This window comes from Phycodurus eques, chromosome 16, assembly GCF_024500275.1.
Source record: "Phycodurus eques isolate BA_2022a chromosome 16, UOR_Pequ_1.1, whole genome shotgun sequence".
NCBI lineage: Eukaryota > Metazoa > Chordata > Actinopteri > Syngnathiformes > Syngnathidae > Phycodurus > Phycodurus eques.
This window is the reverse complement of record NC_084540.1, coordinates 7217501-7237500: the sequence shown is the minus strand read 5'-3', so window position 1 is coordinate 7237500 and position 20000 is coordinate 7217501. Positions and strand designations below refer to the sequence as shown.

General features: G+C 43.6%; 1 protein-coding gene across 3 annotated transcripts in view; it reads left to right on the top strand.

Annotated features, from left to right (window-relative positions):
- The window catches only part of LOC133414344 (zinc finger protein 646-like), a 115196-nt gene that overhangs the window by 36522 nt on the left and 58674 nt on the right, over positions 1-20000 (top strand). For all 3 annotated transcript variants that reach the window (XM_061699625.1, XM_061699626.1, XM_061699624.1), the window contains exon 3: positions 6887-7133. In XM_061699625.1, the coding sequence (XP_061555609.1) occupies positions 6887-7133 (247 nt within the window). The remainder of the gene's footprint in view (positions 1-6886; positions 7134-20000) is intronic.

Sequence of the window (20000 nt, the reverse complement as noted above, 5' to 3'; positions counted from 1 at the left end):
TTTGGTTCAAATCGGGGCATGATTAGGCCCTCAAAAATGTGATTGTGAGATTAATAATAATAATGATAATAATAATTAGAGCTGTGAGCAGCTATTAAGGGCCCTCACATCCCCTGATCATGTTGGGGTACTGGCATGTCTGGAAAGGTTTAAAACAGTCGTGAGAGCAATTATCCTCACATGGAGAAAACATGGAACAGTGGTAAACCTTCCCAGGAGTGGCCGGCCTACAAAGATTACCCCAAGAGAGTAGCAATGACTCATCCAGGAGGCCACAGAGGACCTCAGGGCACCTTGTAAAGAACTGCAAGCCTCCTTTTCCTCAGTTAAGGTCAGTGTTTGTGCCACAACAATATGGAAGAGACTGGGCAAAAATGGCATCCATGGCAGAGTTCAAAGGCGAAAACCACTGCTGACCAAAAAGAACAAAGGCTTGTCTTACTTTTACAAAAAATATATCTGAATGATTCCCAAGACTTTTGGGAGAAAATTATATAAACGAATGAGGTGAAAATTAAGCTTTTTCGAAGGTGTATGTCTCGTTACATCTGGAGTAAATGTAGCACAGCATTTCAGACAAAAAAAATAAAAATACCAATTGCCAAACATGGAGGTGGTAGTGTGATGGTCTTGGGCTGCTTGCTCCTTCAGTACCTGGACAACTTGCTTTGATGGATGGAACCATGAATCTCTGCTCTTTAACAGAATATCCTGATGATGAATGTTCAGCCATCAGTTTGTGACTTTAAGCTGAAGCGTGCTTGGGTTCTGCAGCAGAATAATGATCCAAAACACAAGTCCAGTCTTGAATCTGATTTAAATGCAGTGATATGACCTTAAAAAGTCCGTTCATACTCAAAAACCCTCAATTTTTTTTTTTTAAGTTAAATGTTTAAGAACATTTTAAGTTCGCTTGGGTTATATTTGTCTGATATTTACATTTATTTGATGATATTAAACAGTAAAGAGGGGGAAATTATGCAAAACTATAAGAATTTGAGAAGGGGGCCAATTTTTTTTCACGGCACTGTAGCTCCAAAGGGTGGACCAACGTCATATTGAACTCTATGGATTAGGAATGGGATGTCACCTAAATTCATATGAGGGTCGAGGCAGGTGAGCGAATACTTTTGGCAGTATAGTGTATGTTTTAACATAATATGCATTTAGCAGTTTTGTATTTTGAGTGCATTAGTTAAAAGTAAAAAGCACACACTGCTGTGTGCACCTTATGCCTGGATCAGACTACAATATTGTAGCCCTTTTATTGGCCCGATTTGCTATCATGGCTGATTTCCCAGATCAGGAATGGCAAATCTCCTAGTAGTGTGACATACAGTGCCACCAGAAAGTATTCACACCCCTTCACGTTTTCCACATTTTGCTGTTACAGACTTATTCTAAAGCTGATTTGAATATAGTTTATTAAAAAAAATCTACATAAACTATCCCATAATGACAAAGTAAAAACATATTTTCAGACATTTGTGGAAATTTGTAAAAAATCTAAACATTCAAACATAATAGGTACATAAGTATTCACACCCTTTGCAATGACACTCAACTCAGATGCATCTGATTTCCACTGATCATCCTTAAGATGCTTCTACAACTTGGAGTCCACCTGTGGTAAATTCATTTGATTGAACATAATTTGGAATGGCACACACCTGTCTATATTAAAGCTTACACCGATCTGATCGGTGTCAGATGATAATTAGCATTTTATGCTGATTGGCTTTGTCATAATTCGCCGATCCAATCACTGACGTCATTGATCGGCTCCAGAAGACTTACTAAGAGTCGCATCATGTACAGTATATTTTAATTCAAAAGCTATTTTATTTTTAGCCTTGTCTTTTGACATAGTACTGTAAATATCTGACAACCAATAGTTATTTTTAAAACACATGTCGGTGTGGGACAGACAACACGCCTGAGACAGACAACATGTAATACGTGGATCAGACAACAACACAAATTTGGTCTTTCACAATTGAACTATGTCAGACGAATGCAATAAAATCTTGTATTCCGATACCACCACATCCCGTCTTTTACGATCACTGGGCGTTATCGACCGGATACACTCGTTACCATGGCGACAACATCGCAACGCGTGTATTATAAAAACAAAATGGGGGAAAACGTGTGCTGGTGGTCACCGGTGCTTGGGACATTACGCTCATTTAAGACACCTGATGCCTGCTTAAAGCTCTGCCACATGAATGGCTATCATGACTATCATGGAAAGGTTTATTTCCATAATTTCATTCAAAAAGTTAAACTTGCATAGATTATATATTCAGGGCCCACAATTTCAAATATTTATTTGTTTATTTTTACATAATTTGGGCTTCCAGCTCATAAAACCCACGAAATCAGGAATTCCAAAAATTAGAATACTGTGAAGAAATCTGCCCAAATTTTGCAGGCCATAAATGTTTTAAACTGAGTGTCACACACTAATCATCTACTAAACTCAAAGCACCAGCACAGGTTTCCCCAGGTGTCATTAAATTGGTTCAATTGTCTCAGTTGTGTTCAATATGGGGAAGACTGCAGACTTGACAACTGGCCGGAAGAACATCATTGATACCCTCCATAAGATGGGTAAGTCACTAAAGTTCATAGCTAAGGAGGCTGTCTGTTCACAGAGTGCTGTGTCCAAGCATATAAAATGTGGCAGGAGAAGATGCACCAGCAAAAGAGATGACCGTGGGCTTCAGCGGATTAGCAGAGTGGAATGAGGCGGGAGCCACACATTCAGACGCATCAGGGCTACAACTGTTGGGTTCCTCATGTCAAGCCACTTCTGAGCCAATGTAGGAAGGGTCTCAAGTCGACCAAGGAGAAGAATGACTGGACTGTTGGCCAGTGGTCCAAGGTCCTCTTTTCCGATTAAATTAAAGTATGCCTTTCATTCGGGAATCAAGGTCCAAGGGTTTGGAAGAAGAATGGTGACGAACAGAACCAAGCTGCCATAATTTGGTTGATTTAATGTGACCCTAATTTCTTTCTTTCTTTTCTACAGAAACTGTTAGATATATTTTAGTAGTTATCATTTATTTGCTTAGCTTGCATTAGTATTTTGCATTAGTAGCTTGCATTAGTATTTTGCATTAGTAGCTTGCATTAGTATTATGGACAATATTTAGATAGAAAGATGTCTCGCCTTCAAGAAGATGACTCAGCAACATTTGATGGAAGGGCGCCTTGACCAAGGACGTGATCGGATGTGGTCGGGGACGGGACAGGTGTCGTCTGGTCCTATGTTTTGTGTTGTGTCTTAATGCTTAGAATATTATGTCTTGTAGAACCCTCCTATTTTCAAATAAATGTAGGAGCGACGGGGGAGATTGTTTAGAGCGTGTTGAGAGGCTGTAACCTGAACAATCTCCCATGCGCCCTCCTCATGAGAAAAATGACCAACGTCTTCATTCCTTTTGTGTTTATTCATTATAATGTTTGGTGAGATAAATCCAACAGAAACTGAGAAGCAAATGATGATTTCTTCACAGTATTCAAATTTTTTGAATTCCTGATTTTGTGGGTTTAATGAGCTGGAAGCCCAAATTATGTAAAAATAAACAAATATTTGAAATTGTGGGCCCTGAATAAATAATCTTGACACCACAATGAAGTCTCAAACAATTTTTACATATTTTAATTTAACAAATCTTAACTGAACAGTTTTAGAGGTTATGTTTGTTCAAAACATTTTTTGCTTGATCATGGTGTTTTCACATACAGTCCCCTCCAAAAGTATGAGAATGGCAAGGTCAGTTCCTTTGTTTTTGTTGTACACTGAAGACATTTGGGTTTCAGATCAAAAGATGAATACGAGACAAAAGTTCAGAATTCCAGCTTTAATTTCATGGTTTAATTTCATAATTTCATGGTTTAATTTCATAATTTCTCGTGTATAATGCACCTTTTTTGCCTATGCACCAAACAGCAGTTAAGAGTACCCACCCTTTTTGAAGTCCTTGGAGGGGGTGCTTGAGAGTGCTGGGGGACTTCAATGCTCACGTCGGCAATGACAGTGAGACCTGGAAGGGTGTGATTGGGATCAGAATCTGAGTGGTGTTCTGTTATTGGACTTCTGTGCTCACCACGGATTGTCCATAACGAACACCATGTTCAAGCATAAGGGTGTCCTAGGTCGCAGTTCGATGATCGACTTTGTGGTCGTGTCATCGGCCTTGCGGCCGCATGTCTTGGAGACTCTGATGAAGAGAGCTGTCAACTGGTCACCACCTGGTGGTGAGTTGGCTCCGATGGTGGGGGAAGATGCCAGTCCGACCTGTTTGTGAGGGTCTGCTGGGAACGTCTGGGAGAATCCTCTGTCAGAAGGAGTTTCAACTCCCACCTCCGCCAGAACTTCACCCATGTCTCGGAGGAGGCGGGGGACATTGAAGTGGACCATGTTCAGCGTCTCCATTCCCGAGTTGGCCGACCGGAGCTGTGGCCATAAGGTAGTCGGTGGCGGAAATCCCCGAAACCGTTGGTACACCAGCGGTGAGGGATGCCGTCAGGCTGAAAGAGTCCTATCGGGCCTTTTTGGCCTGTGGGACTCCTGAGGCAGCTGACGTAGACCTGGCTGGCCAAGCGGAATGTAGCTTTGGTGGTTGCTGAGGCAAAAACTCAGATGTGTGAGGAGTTTGGTGAGGCCATGGAGAACGATTTCTGAACGACTTCGAAGAAATTCTGGTCCACCATCCGGCGTCTCAAGAGGGGGAAGCAGTGCACCATCAACACTGTGTATAGTGGGGATGGGGCACTGATGACCTCGACTTGAGACGTTGTGAGTCGGTGGGGAGAATACTTCAAAAACCTCCTCAATTCCACCGACACGCCTTCCCATGAGGAGGCAGAGTCTGGGGGCTCTGAGGCAGGCTCTCCTATCTCTGGGGTTGAGGTCACCGAGGTGGTTAAAATGCTCCTCTGTGACAAGGCCCCGAGGGTGGATGAGATTCGCTCGGAGTTCCTAAAGGCTCGGGATGTTGTGGGGCTGTCCTGGTTGACACGCCTGTGCTACTTTGCGTGGACATCGGGGACAGTGCCTCTGGATTGGCAGACTGAGGTGATGGTCTCCCTTTTTAAAAAGGGGAGGGTGTGTTCCAACTCCAGGGGAAACACTCCTCAGCCTTTCTGGTAAGGTCTATGCAGGGGTGCTGGAGAGGAGGGTCCGTTGGGAAGTCGAATCTCAGATTCAGGAAGAGCAGTGTGGCTTTTGTCCTGGCCGTGGAACAGTGGACCAGCTCTCCATCCTCGGCAGGGTCCTCGAGGGTGCATGGGAGTTCGCCCAACTAGTCTACATCTGTTTTGTGGACTTGGAGAAGGCGTTTGACCCCGTGTCCCTCGGGGTGCATCGGGATTATGCGGTGCCGAAGCCCCTGATACGGGCTGTTCGGTCCCTGTACAATCAGTGTCAGAGTTCAGTCCGCATTGCCGGCAGTGAGTAGGACACGTTTCCGGTGAGGGTTGGACTCCTCCAAGACCGACCTTTGTCACCGATTCTATTCATAACTTTGATGGACAGAATTTTCTAGGCACTGGCGAGTCGTAGAGGGTGTCCGGTTTGGTGGGCTCAGTGTTGCATCTTTGCTTTTTGCAGATGATGTGGTTCTGTTGGTTTCATCAAGTAGTGGTCTCCAACTCTCACTGGAGCGGTTCGCAGCAGAGTGTGAAGTGGCTAGGATGAGAATCAGCACCACCAAATCTGAGACCATGGTCCTCAGTCAGAAAAGGGTGGAGTGCCCTCTCCAGGTCAGGGATGAGATCCTGCCCCAAGTGGAGGAGATCAAATATCTTGGGGTCTTGTTCATGAGTGAGGGAAGAATGGAATGGGAGATCAAGAGGCAGATCGGTGCATCGTCTGCAGGATGCAGACTTTGTATCTGTGCGTTGTGGTGAAGAAGGAGCTAAGCCGTAAGGCGAAGCTCTCAATTTACCGGTCGATCTATGTTCCTACCCTCATCTATGGTCACGAGCTGTGGTTCGTGACCGAAAGTACAAGATCCCGGATACAAGCGGCCGAAATGAGTTTCCTCTGCAGCGTGTCCGGTCTCTCCCTTAGAGATGGTGAGAAGCTCGGTCATCCGGGAGGGGCTCAGAGTAGAGCCGCTGCTCCTCCCCATTGAGAGGAGCCAGATGAGGTGGCTCGGGCATCTATTTAGGATGTCTCCTAGATGCTTACCTGGTGAGGTTTTCTGGTCACGGGCAGGGTTTGCCTGATGAAAATGTAATTTTGGCCCGCAATTGAATTGTCAGGAAAAAAAAATTCCGAAGCCTAACTTAGATGCCAACCCTGATATACGGTGTGTTGAAGCCATGAACATGCTTTGTCATTGGGTGAGCGGTAGGCGGATGTGATTGGGTGAACAGACAGGTTGAGCTCGAGGTGGAAATGTTTGCGTATGAGAGAGAACAAAAGGGAGGTGGTGACACTTGAAGCTTGTTCATTTGGTGTGGTTACAGATGTGTTTTTTGTTTTGTTTTTGTTTTTTAAGCTCTTGCCAGTTGAAACTTGCATTGGACTACATTGCAATGTCGCTTTGAATTTGATAATTGCTCAGCCTTTCCATCAACCATCCAGAACTCCAGCCTTTTGGACTAGCCAAAGTAGCACACCATTCATCAGTGAATAAAACAGTTTGAAAAGTAGTCCATGTGTTTTTGAGCCCACTACAAAGGTTTGAAAGAATATGTCAAAAGTGAGTTGACCTTTGAGTGCTACTTGACCATCGCAGGTCAGAGCTTTCAAATCAATATAGTTTTACTTTTTACATAGGAAAATAATCACTAGTATTAAATGTGTATAAAACTGACCAATAGTTGTAATCATGTCTAATATTATTATTTTTTTCTTTCCACAATACAGATGCGACTTTTGCAGCAAGCCCTACACCAACTACATGTCTTTGCGTAACCATATGCGAATCCATGGTCAGAAGCGCTACATGTGTGATCGTTGTGGGAAGGCCTTTCGATTGGCACGGTATCTCCGCAACCACCAAAGGATCCATGATGATGGGCCAAACCGCTTCGACTGTCCTTCTTGCTCCAAGAGTTACAGGACAATGCTAGAGCTGGCTCAACACCGTTGTAGTGCTGCAACACCCAACCAGGTGCGTCTGTGTAAGATTGTGTTATGGAATGATCAAAGCTTAAGTGTTGTCTCCGATACAATTCACCATGACATTGCACGTTCATCCAGGTGGCAGAAGCCAACATGTTCTTGATTAAATGATATTCTTCTTTCATGTAGTGCTGGATATGTTGTGAAGCTTGATTCGATTGATTATATTAGTGCTCTATGGAAAAAGGGATCATCAATTTTGTTTTCTATATTTTTCGCTGCGCTGCAAGATTTCGTTCCTCCACGACAATTCCAAGGCAGCTCTTGTTGCAGAGACATTGAAGAGAAGACGCTAGCAACTAGCAAGTCAGAAATGGACCCCAAAAAAGGGAACCTAACTAGGCTTTACACGATCAGGATTTTTGGGGCCGATCAGCGAGTTTAAAAAAACGATGACCGATCACTGATCCGATCACAAGATTGAGGAATGTGTCTATTTAAATGACTTGTTCGTTTACTGCATGTACTTGTGTACTTAATTGTCTTTGTTCCTCTATTTATGCCAGTGAGGCATAGTGACAGGCAGAACAAATGAATGGTCTTCTATTAGATGGCAGGAAGTGAATACAGAAATTATTGTATCCATTGTTTGTGACATTTTTGTTTGTTGGTGTCCCGTGAGATTTTTCAATTGTAAAATATGTTCCTTGGCTCCATAAAAGTTGTAAATCACTGCTCTAGTCAGATCGTGTATTCTAATCGCTTAGGTCAAACCAACATTACATGACAGAAATAATGGGAGCTAACTTACTGTAATTAAATTATTTATTTTTAATTCAACGACTTCACCCACACCGAAACTTTATAGCATAATTTTGACAGAACGGCGACGTGTTTACGTCCAACCGTTCGTGCTAGCAGTAGCTTGCTAGGCTACATAACGTTTTGTTACTTGCTTGCGAGCCGTATCGTATTAAAAGTACGTGAACATACCTGAAGCAATTCTTAAACGAACGTCCTTCTCCTGTCCTGAGAAGGACACCAACACACGTTTTCCCCCGTTTTGTCCTGATCATACTGTCGGCTCGCCTCCACTCTTGTTGTCATCGCCACGGCAACGAGTGTATCCGGTCCCATTTGAGTTGACAAGATAAAGGCCAATGATTGTAAAAAACGGATGTGGAATACAAGATTTTATTCCAGTAGCCTGACAGTGCAATCGTGTGAGAGCAAATTTGTCTTGTAGTCCGATCCCCGGGCATTACGTGTTGCCTGTCCCACCCCGGCGCCGTTTTTTTAAAAAAAAAAATTTTATTTATTTTTTTTATATATAATAACTTTGTTGGCCATCAGATATTTACAGGACTACACCAAAAGACAAGCGACAAGGCTAAAAATAAACTAGCTTTTGGATTCAAATATAATGTGCACGATGGCGACGCGGAGTAAATGTCTTTTGCAGGGCGTCATTGATCGGATCGGCGAATTATGACATTAAAGCCGATCAGCATAAAAACAGCCGTAGTCTGCCAAACCTTCATAAAAGATGTTGCGAAGAAGACAGGCATGTCTATACAAAATTACCTGAAGATGAACTACGTTAGCAAGTGCAATGCATCACGCTAAAGAGAGACGCGACTCCCTGTGCCACTCCTGTAACCTCAAGAAAACAAACTTAACATAATCTATGTTCGGCTCTTCGTGATGAGAGGTCGCGCACCAAATGGATGGAGGTAACGTCAACAATCTGATTCTATATACTGTTGCCAAGGACATGATGCCTATTTACAGTTCATACGTGAACAAAAGTGTTGGTACCCCTCAGCTAATGAAAGAAAAAGGTTATTTCTGTGACCACTGTGGGTTTTAACTAAATTTGAAATTAATCTGACAAACGTAATTATGAATAAAAATTCAATGAAAAGTAACCATCATCCTGTTGCAAGACCCATGACCTGTGACTGAGACCAAGCTTTCTGACACAGGGAAGCACATTTCTCTCTAGAATACCTTGATAGTCTTAAGATAGGATTTATATCAGGGCTCATAGAAGGCCACTTCCGAATAGTCCAATGTTTTACTCTTAGCCATACTTGGGTGTTTTAAGATGTATGTTTTGTCATAATCCTGTTGCAAGACCCATGACCTGCGACTGAGACAAAGATTTCTGACACTAGCAACGTGACAAGATTTCCAAAAAATGATAATCTGTCACAATGCAAAGACTGATTGGAATGGCCACTTCAACCTAAGTACAACACAGCAAGTATTTTGAAAATCGGAAAATGCAGAGCTGTTGCAAATGTTACGAAACGTCTGTATTTTGTTACGGAAATTACTGAACATTGACTCGTTACGGTCCTAACACTGATTGTTGGATACTGGAAAAGAAATCCAGCATCTGACATTACTGTCACGTCCACATTGAACAGCTGCTTGGTGTATGCTATTTTATTACGACCACCAGTTGCTGATCCGATCAATGACGTCATTGATCGGCTCCGCAAAAGACATTTACTCTGCATCGTCGCGTGCACAGTATGTTTGAATCCAAAAGCTAGTTTATTTTTAGCCTTGTCGCGTCTTTTGACGTAGTACTGTAAATATCTGACGGCCAAAAAAGTTATTTAAAAAAAAAAAACCTCGGCGGTGTGGGACACACAACACGTCGGAGACAGGCAACACGTAATGCCCTGATCAGACTACAAGACAAATTTGCTCTTTCACGATTGCACTGTCAGACTACTGCAATAAAATCTTGTATTCCCCATCCCGTTTTTTACGATCATTGGCCTTTATCTTGTCAGCTCAAATGGGACCGGATACACTCGTTACCGTGGCGACGACAACAGTGGAGGCGAGCCGACGGTATTATCAGGACAAAACGGGGAAAAACGTGTGTTGGTGGTCACCGGTGCTCAGGACAGGAGAGGATGTTCGTTTAAGGCTTGCTTCAGGTATATTCACGTACTTTTAAGAAGAAGAACCACCTTTTATTGTCATGAACATGCATGCATGCACACGAAATTTGTTCTCTGCATTTTACCCATCACAGTGAACACATACACGTTAGTTGAACACACTGGAGCAGGGGGCAGCGGAAGCGCCCAGGGAGCATTTCGGGGTATCAGTGTCTCGCTCAAGGACACCACAGCCGTGAGTCCGGGGGATGTTGGCGGGTGGTCCGGTCGGGGTCTTGAACCTAGGTCCCCCATGGTGGCAGGCGATGATCTTAACCATTGGGCCACGGCTTTTAATACGATACGGCTCGCAAGCAAGTAACAAAACGTTATGTAGCCTAGCAAGCTACTGCTAGCACGAACGGTTGGACGTTCTGTCGAATCATGCTCTAAAGTTTCGGTGTGGCTGAAGTAATTTAATTAAAAATAAAGTAATTTAATTACAGTAAGATAGCACCCATTATTTCTGTCAGGTAATGTTGGTTTGACCTGACTGATTAAAATACACAATCTGACTAGAGCAGTGATTTCCAACCTTTATGGAGGCAAAGAACATATTTTACAATTGAAAAATCTCACGGCACACCAACAAAAATGTCACAAAAAGTGGATACATTAATTATCGTATTTACTTCCTGCCATCTATCCATCTATCCATTTTCTGAACCGCTTCTCCTCACCAGGGTCGCGGGCATGCTGGAGCCTATCCCAGCTATCATCGGGCAGGAGGCGGGGTACACCCTGAACTGGTTGCCAGCCAATCGCAGGGCACATACAAACAAACAACCATTCGCACTCAGTCACACCAACGGGCAATTTAGAGTCTCCAATTAATGCATGTTTTTGGGATGTGGGAGGAAACCAGAGTGCCCGGAGAAAACCCACGCAGGCACGGGGAGAACATGCAAACTCCACACAGGCGGGGGCCGGGGAACCCCGGTCCTCAGAACTGTGAGGCTGACGTTCTAACCAGTCAACCACCCTGCCGCCTTCCTGCCATCTAATGGAAGACCATTCATTTGTTCTGTCTGTCACTATGCCTCACTGGCATAAATAGAGGAACAAAGATAAATAATAATTTTTGGAGCAATTAAGTACACAAGTATATACAGTAAATGAACAAGTCATTTAAATAGACACATTCCTCCATCTTGTGATCGGTTATCGTTTTTTTAAAGTCGCTGATCGGTGATCGGCCCCAAGAATCCTGATCGTGCAAAGCCTACTTATTTTGTCCTTTGTGGCAGCACCAATCCAGACTGTGGTGGATGAACACTGAACCGATTAAATGACTGATGTGTCGAACTGCCTCAACAGCCCCTGTGGCAGACCGTGCTTCCTCAGCAGCCGTAGGAAGTACATCCTAGCTGGTTCTTTTTGAGGGTGGGGTTGATGTTGGTTTCCCACTTCAGGTACTGAGAAACTGTAATTTCCCGATGGTTGACACAGAGCAATTGGACAGCGTGAGGGGCATCTGTGGCGAAAGATGTTTCCTGAAGTCAGCTATCATCTCTACCGTCTTGAGCGTGTTCAGCTCCTGGTTGTGTCGGCCGCATCAAAGCTGCAGCTGCGCCGCCTCCTGTCAATATGCAGAGTCGTCACCGTCTTTGATGTGGCTGCTGACTGTGGTGTCATCTGCAAACTTGATTTTAACAGCTGGGTGGATTGAGGTGCAGTCGTTCGTGTAGAGAGAGAAGAGCAGCGGAGAGAGGACACAATCTTGGGGGGGACGTGGTACTGATGGTACGTGTGGATAAAGTGGTGTCTCCCAGCATCACTTGCTGTGTACTGCCCGTCAGGAAGCTGTAAATCCACTGTCAGATGGCAGGCGAGATGGTGAGCTGGAGGAGAGTAGTCCGGGGATTATGGTGTTGAACGCAAAGCTAAAGTCCACCGCATAGGTCCTTGTGCCATCAAGGTGTTCCAGGATGAAGTGCAGGCCCATGTAGACTGCATCCTCCACAGACCGGTTTGCACGAAAGCCAAACTGCAGGTTGTCTATCAGGGGATTTGTAATATGAGATAACCTTTATTAGTCCCACAAATGGGAACTTTGTATCGTTTCAGCAGCAATTTTAGATATAGGAAATGTAAATATGTAATATAAATAGCATGCAATAATCAAAATTTCATAATTTTTTCAAGGGATGTTATTTATTTATTTATTTATTATTGTTGCCCAAAAGGAAAATAAAGATGCTAAGCTATACTCATTTACACATTATGAGATAAACCCATAATGTACCTCAAAATATATAACATTTGAAAATATCAGCATTGGTTTCCATGGTAACTGGAACTTTACATTAGAATTATATGATTTTATTAGTAGCTCTATTTTTCAGGAACTCCTGGATGGATTTGGCTTAAACTAATACACGTACTTGTAAAGCTATTGTGTGCAACTATGAAGTTTGTTGCTACACAATTAATTCTACTGGATGCTATAGATGCCTGAAGTTATAAGACCCCCACAAAGCTCGTCTGTTGTAACCTTGACAACAATACCTGTTCATACAGTACATACCTGTGCATACAGTACATACATACATAGTCCCCTCTAAAAGTATTGAAATGGCAAGGTCAATTCATTTGCTTTTGTTGTATAATGAATGCATTTGGGTTTCAGATCAAAAGATTAATATGAGACAAAAGTTCAGAATTCCAGCTTTTATGTCATGGTATTTATCGTAATTTCTCGTGTATAATGCACATTCTTTCCCCCAAAAATTGGCAAAAGGCAATAGTACGCATTATACGTATAACCTATACCTTTCACTTTCATTTTATCATGCCACCGAGAGGTTATGAAAAAGTTGTGGCCTACACTTTCATTCCATTATGACAGGGGTATGTATGACTGCATATATTTACACTTGTGCTCATAAGTTTACATACCCTGGCAATTTGTGATTTTTATTTTATTTTTTTTATACGACTGATAACTGAACAACAACCATAATTAATTTCTTTATGGTTATATTTTGTTCAACGATAATGCTTTTCTGAAATGATTGACAGTTTAATTAGAATTTCATTAAATTCAAATTAAATGCCCTGTGGGCGACTGGTTAGAGCGTCTGCCTCACAGTTCTGAGGACTGGGGTTCAATCCCCGGCCCCGCCTGTGTGGAGTTTGCATGGTCTCCCCGTGCCTGCGTGGGTTTTCTCCGGACACTCCGGTTACCTCCCACATCCCAAAAACATGCATGGTGGGTTAATTGACAACTCTAATTTGCCCGTAGGTGTGAATGTGAGTGCGAATGGTTGTTTGTTTGTATGTACCCTGCGATTGGCTGGCAACCTGTTCAGGGTGTACCCCGTCTCCTGCCCGATGATAGGCTCCAGCACGCCTGCGACCCTAGTGAGGAGAAGCGGCTCAGAAATCGATGAAATTAAATGTTTCGCCTGGCAATTCATGTTTTCTTTAAATAATTGTACCCATCTTACAAATTCCGCCTGAGCAATGAAACATAAGAGCACAACTGTGTTTTCTCATTTACTAAATAAAAGTAGGGCTGTGAATTTTAAAATAAGTGCAAGTATTACGTGTTCAAATAAAGTGCTTAACTTCTGAATAATTATTTGAAAAACTAACAAAATACAGATAATAATAAAGATTTGATCATGTAGCTAGAAGCAAAATCATACATTGTAAAAATGCATCAAATATGGGTAAAAGGGTTTTCCAGAATTTTGAGGTCAACTATGGGGGTGCGTATTGTACATGGGTGCACATTATACACGAGAAATTACGGTACAACTAGATGTGTTAAACAACTCAGGACAGAGCACCTTTTGTTTGAAGCCACCCTATTTTCAAGTGAGCAAAAGTATGGGAACAGGTGAGTGATGGGTGTTTCTAGTTGCTCAGGTTTTGCCTTTTAGATTGATTGCTTAAACATTAGATAGTGCTTGTTTTTTGGCTTTGGGTTTCACCTGTGAATGTTTGCTTGCTGTTCAGAAAACATGAAGACCAGATGGCTGTTTATGGGAGAAAAGCTAACCATTTTGAAGCCGAGAGAAAAGGGAAAATCGATCAGAGCTATTGCACAAACATTGAGCAGAGCCAAATCAACAATTTGGAATGTCCTGAAAAAGAGATGAACTACTGGTGGGCTCAGCAACAAACATTGAACATGTCGGCCAAGGGTATCAACAGCAGTTGATGACAGAAATATTGAGAGAGTTGTGAAGAAACAACCAAAAACAACAGTCAGTGACATCAATGCCAACCTCCACAGGGCACGGGTGAAGGTATCACAACCCACTGTTCCAAGAAGACTTCGAGAGAAGAAATATACAGGCCATACCACAAGATGCAAACCACTCATCAGCAAAAAGAATTGGAAGGCCAGATTGGATTTTGCAAAGAAGTACAGAGATGACCCACAAAGGTTTTTGAACAATGTTTTGTGGACGGATGAGACCATGATTAACCTCTACCAAAGTGATGCAAAGGTCAAAGTACGTAGAAAGGAAGGATGTGCTGATGATCCAAAACACCACGAGCTCATCTGTGTAGCATGGTGGCGATAATGTCATGGCTTGGGCTTGCATGGCTGCTGATTGAACGAACTCACGAGTCTTTATTGATGATGTAACTTATGAGGGTAGCAGCAGAATGAATTCTGAAGTCTACAAAACCATTTTGTCTGGCACTTTACATAAAAATGCATCCAAACTAATCTGGAGCAGGTTCATCATGCAACAAGACAATGACCCAAAACACACTGCCAAGACAACAAAGAACTTCGTGAGGGGGAAAAAGTGGAAGGTCTTAGACTGGCCAAGTCAGTCACCAGACCGTAACTCAATAGAGCATGCATTTTACCTCCTGAAGAGGAGACTGAAGGGAGAAACCCCCAGAAGCAAACAAGAACTGAAAGAGGCTGCAGGAAAGGACTGGAAAAGCATTTCAAATGGAAGAATGCAACAGTCTGGTGAAGTCAATCGCTCGCAGGCTTAATGGTTATTGCAAGTAAGGGCAATGTCATCAAATATTGAATATTCACTTTAAGTTAATTTAATGTCTGTTCCAATGATTTTGCTCACTTGAAAAGTGGGTGGATTCAAACAAAAGGTGCTCTGTCCTGTGTTTTATTTTTTTTAACACATCCAGATGTAAATTACATGAAATAAAAGCTGGAATTCCGAACTTTTGTCTCATATTCGTCTTTTGATCTGTATGTATATATTCATACATATATATATATATCCATACATATACATATATATATTGTCATATTCCGCTTATCCGCAGGACTAATCGGGAGAAATTTCCTGACCGACTCTCCGTTTAAAGGGTTAATAGCCCCTGTTGTATAGCAGGAGCTTTCTAAGCCGGTGTCGAGATGAATTTTGCCGAGGTGTGCGAACTGCCTTTAGTTTTATGGAGCCAATCCGGTCTGCTCTCACTTATCATCCCTTGATGAGTAACCGCACTGAGTCAAAGCATTTTTCTAATAGTAATACAAAAGTAAGAATAAGGTAATACAGCCTTTCTAGGCTTGATGTACTCAGTATCAAACGATCTTGTATAGGAAAACATCAAAGAGAACATATACATCAAAAGTATATTAAGGAAATAATATTAATCAGATTAGATTTAAAAGTTGTTGACTCTAATATGTGTATGTTTATTGTGATATGGATATTGGTAGTATAAGGATATTGAGATATATGTTTGAACTGGCGACTCTTAATCATGGCTTGAACATAGATTTTGGCGAACTCTAGTGGTTAAGAAGACGTTTGCTTGAACTGGCGACTCATAATCATGATCTAAATTTGGTTTGGCGACCTCTGGTGGTTGAACCAGGAATCGAACTGGGGCTGAGCTCACGAACATGCACCCAGCCACATAAGCCAATCACTAGCTTTCACTCCATCGTTTCATGTGGCTTGTCAACCTACTTGACAATATATATCAGAATCAGAATCATCTTTATTTGCCAAGTATGTCCAAAACACACAAGGAATTTGTCTCCGGTAGTTGGAGCCGCTCTAGTACAACAGACAGTCAATTTACAGAACACTTTGGGGACATCAAGACATTGACAAAAAACAATTGTGCAAAAAGATGCAGAGTCCTCTAGCACTTAGAGCAGTTCGAACGACTAATATTGCAATAGTCCGGTGCAATGACCATTGTGCAAAGGGCGGTGAGACTTCAAGGAGTGTATGCGGTTTAAAGTGACGAGTAGTGCGATCATCTGGGACAATGTTGGTTGTGCAAATGTTACAGATACTCCTCAATCAGTGTGCAAATGGAGCAGATGCTACTCTGGCATGAGTGGTCAGTATATGCAAATAGTGCAGCATGGCGAGACAACTACAGTGAGTGCACGAGTAATACATAATTGGCCCCACAGAAATGTGACAACGAACTCAAGTCAGAAAATTGCCAGCTTGTTGTAATGGAATTATAGGTTAGGTGTTTAAGAAGTTGATCACAAGAGGGAAGAAGCTGTTGGAATGTCTACTAGTTCTAGTTTGCGTTGATCGGTAGCGCCTACCTGAGGGAAGGAGCTGGAAGAGCCGGTGACCGGGGTGCAGACGGTCCGAGAGGATTTTGCACGCCCTTGTCTTAGTTCTGGCAGCGTGCAAGTCCTCAATGGTGGGTAGGGGGGTACCGACAATCCTTTCAGCAGTTTTGATTGTCCGTTGCAGTCGGAGTTTGTCCTTTTTTGTAGCAGCACCAAACCAGACTGTGATGGAAGAACACAGGACTGATTCGATGACCGCTGTGTAGAACTGTCTCAGCAGCTCCGATGGCAGGCCGTGCTTTCTCAGAAGCCGCAGGAAGTAGATCCTCTGCTGGGCCTTTTTGAGGACGGAGTTGATGTTGTTCGCCCACTTCAGGTCCTGAGAGATTGTAATTCCCAGGAACTTGAAGGTCTCGACGGTGTAGAGAGAGAAGAGCAGCGGAGAGAGGACACAACCTTGGGGCGCCCCAGTGCTGATGCTGCGTGTGGATGAGGTGGCCTCCCCCAGCCTGACCTGCTGTGTCCTGCCCGTCAGAAAGCTGTAAATCCACTGGCAGATGGCAGGTGAGACGCTGAGCTGGAGAAGCTTGGTTGAAAGGAGTTCAGGGATGATGGTGTTGAACGCTGAGCTGAAGTCCACGAACAGGATCCTCGCGTAGGTCCCTGCACTGTCGAGGTGTTCTAGGATGAAGTGGACCCCCTGTTCGCTTGGTAGGCAAACTGCAGGGGGTCCAGCAGGGGACCTGTGACACACTTGAGGTGGTCCAGCACGAGACGTTCAAAGGACTTCATGACCACAGATGTCAAAGCGACAGGCCTGTAGTCATTCAGACCAGAGATTGCAGGTTTCTTGGGGACTGGAATGATGGTGGAGCGTTTGAAACAGGATGGAACTTCGCACATTTCCAAAGATCTGTTAAAGATCTGAGTGAAGACTGGAGCGAGCTGGTCCGCGCAGACTTTGAGGCAGGATGGGGACACATGGTCCGGTCCTGTCGCTTTGTTAATCTTCTGTTGTTTGAAGATGCGTCTCACATCCTGTTCATGGATGGTTAACGCAGAAGTCAGAGGTGTGGTTGTGGTCGCGGGTGCGGCCGCGTGGGTGTGTGGAGTGAAACTGTCCTTTTCAAATCTGCAATAGAAGGTATTCAAGTCGTTGGCTAGTGTGCTATTGTTCTCAGCTTGGGGGGATCGTCGCTTGTAATTAGTCAGCGATTGGAATGCACGCCAGACTGATTTTGAGTCATTCGCGCTAAACTGTTTTTCCAACTTTGCTGCATAGATCCTCTTTGCAATGTTAATTTCTTTAGTCAGCTGGTTTCTAGCTCGATTATACAGGGCCCTGTCCCCGCTCTGATATGCGTCTTCCTTAGCTTGGCGAAGCTGCTTAAGTTTAGCAGTGAACCACGGCTTGTTGTTGTTGAATGTCCGAAATGATTTTGTTGGTACACAAACCTCTTCACAGAAACTGATATAGGATGTGACAGTGTCCGTGTATTCATCCAGGCTGCCAGCTGAATTTTCAAAGACACTCCAGTCTGTGCAGTCTAAACAGCTTTGAAGTTCCATCTTTGCTTCATTGGTCCACTTTTTGACTGTTTTCACTGGAGGCTTCGCACATTTAAGTTCTTGCTTGTACGTCGGTATTAAGTGAATTAAGCAGTGATCAGATGAGCCCAGGGCTGCACGAGGTATAGCACGGTATGCGTTTTTTACCGTAGTGTAGCAGTGGTCTGAAGTATTATTTTCCCTGGTAGGACAGTCGATGTGCTGTTTGTATTTAGGGAGTTCGTGGTTGAGTTTAGCTTTGTTAAAGTCCCCGAGAATAATGAGGGGTGAGTCAGGGTGTTTTTTTTCAATTTCGTTGACTTGTTCGGCGAGCGTTAGCAATGCGGCGTTCGTGTTAGCTTGCGGTGTAATATAGACTCCAGCCAGTATAAACGATGCAAACTCACGTGGCGAGTAAAATGGTTTACAGTTCAAAAACAGCGACTCCAAATGCGGGCTGCAGTGTGTGCTGAGCACCGTGACGTCCGTACACCATTTTTCGTTTATATGGAGGCATATCCCGCCGCCCTTCGTTTTCCCCGATGATTCCATGTCGCGGTCCGCTCGATGAATGTTGAAGCCGGGAAGCGTGACGGCGCCATCGGGTACAGCGTCGCAAAGCCAGGTCTCCGTGAAGCACATGGCCGCGGAACCTCCGAAGTCTTTACTGGTCTTTAACAGAAGATGAAGCTTGTCCATTTTGTTGGGTAAGGAGCGTACATTTGCGAGGTGGATCGACGGGAACGCCAATCGGTGTCCTCTCTTGCGGAGTTACACCTGTATGCCGGCTCGTTTTCCTCTGTGGCGCCGCTTCCGCATCCATGCGCCGAAAACCGCGGACGCCGCTCCGGTGAGTAACTCGGGGAAAAAACTGAGCGGATTTTCGAAAGTTGGTGACAGAAAGTCCGGAGTAGCCTCCTTGATGGTTAGCAGGTCTCCCCTTGTGTAAGTGAGTCGTGTAAGGTCTCCAAAGACGGACGAAAAACACAAAAACAAAGACAATACTAGAGAGCGCGTTACCGAGGCGATCATACAATATATATATACATACATACATACATATACGTGTGTATATATATATATATATATATATATATATATATGTATGTATATATATATATATACATGTGTATATATACATATATGTATATATATATATATATATATATATATATACATGTATATATATACATATATATATATATATACATATATATATATATATATATATATATATATATATATATATATATATATATATATATATATATATATATATATATATAAAATATCGGGTGCAATGCGAGCTGGGCGTTAGCCGAAGGCGGGGACCTTTGCAATCCGATCCCCGGCAACAGAAGCTGACTCAAGGGACGTGGAATGTCACCTCTCTGGCAGGAGGAGCCCGTGCTGGTGTGAGGTCGAGAAGCCTCCACGCACAGCTTGGGCTCTGGTACCAGTCCTCTCGAGAGGGGTTGGACTCTCTTCCACTCTGGAGTTGCCCACGGTGAGAGGCGCCGTGCAGGTGTGGGTATACTTATTGCTCCGCGGCTCGGCGTCTGTACGTTGGGGTTCACCCCGCTGGACGAGAGGGTAGCCTCCCTCCGCCTTCGGGTGGGGGGACGGGTCCTGACTGTTGTTTTGCTTATGCACCAAACACCAGTTAAGAGTACCCACCCTTGTTGGAGCCCTTGGAGGGGGTGCTGGCGACTTCTGCTGGGGGACTTCAATGCTCATGTGGGCAATGACAGTGAGACTTGGAAGGGCGTGATTTGGAGGAACGGCCCCCCGATCAGAACCCGAGCGGTGTTCTGTTATTGGACTTCTGTGCTCGTCACGGATTGTCCATAACGAACACCATGTTCAAGCATAAGGGTGTCCACACGTGCACTTGGCACCAGGACACCCTAGGTAGCAGTTC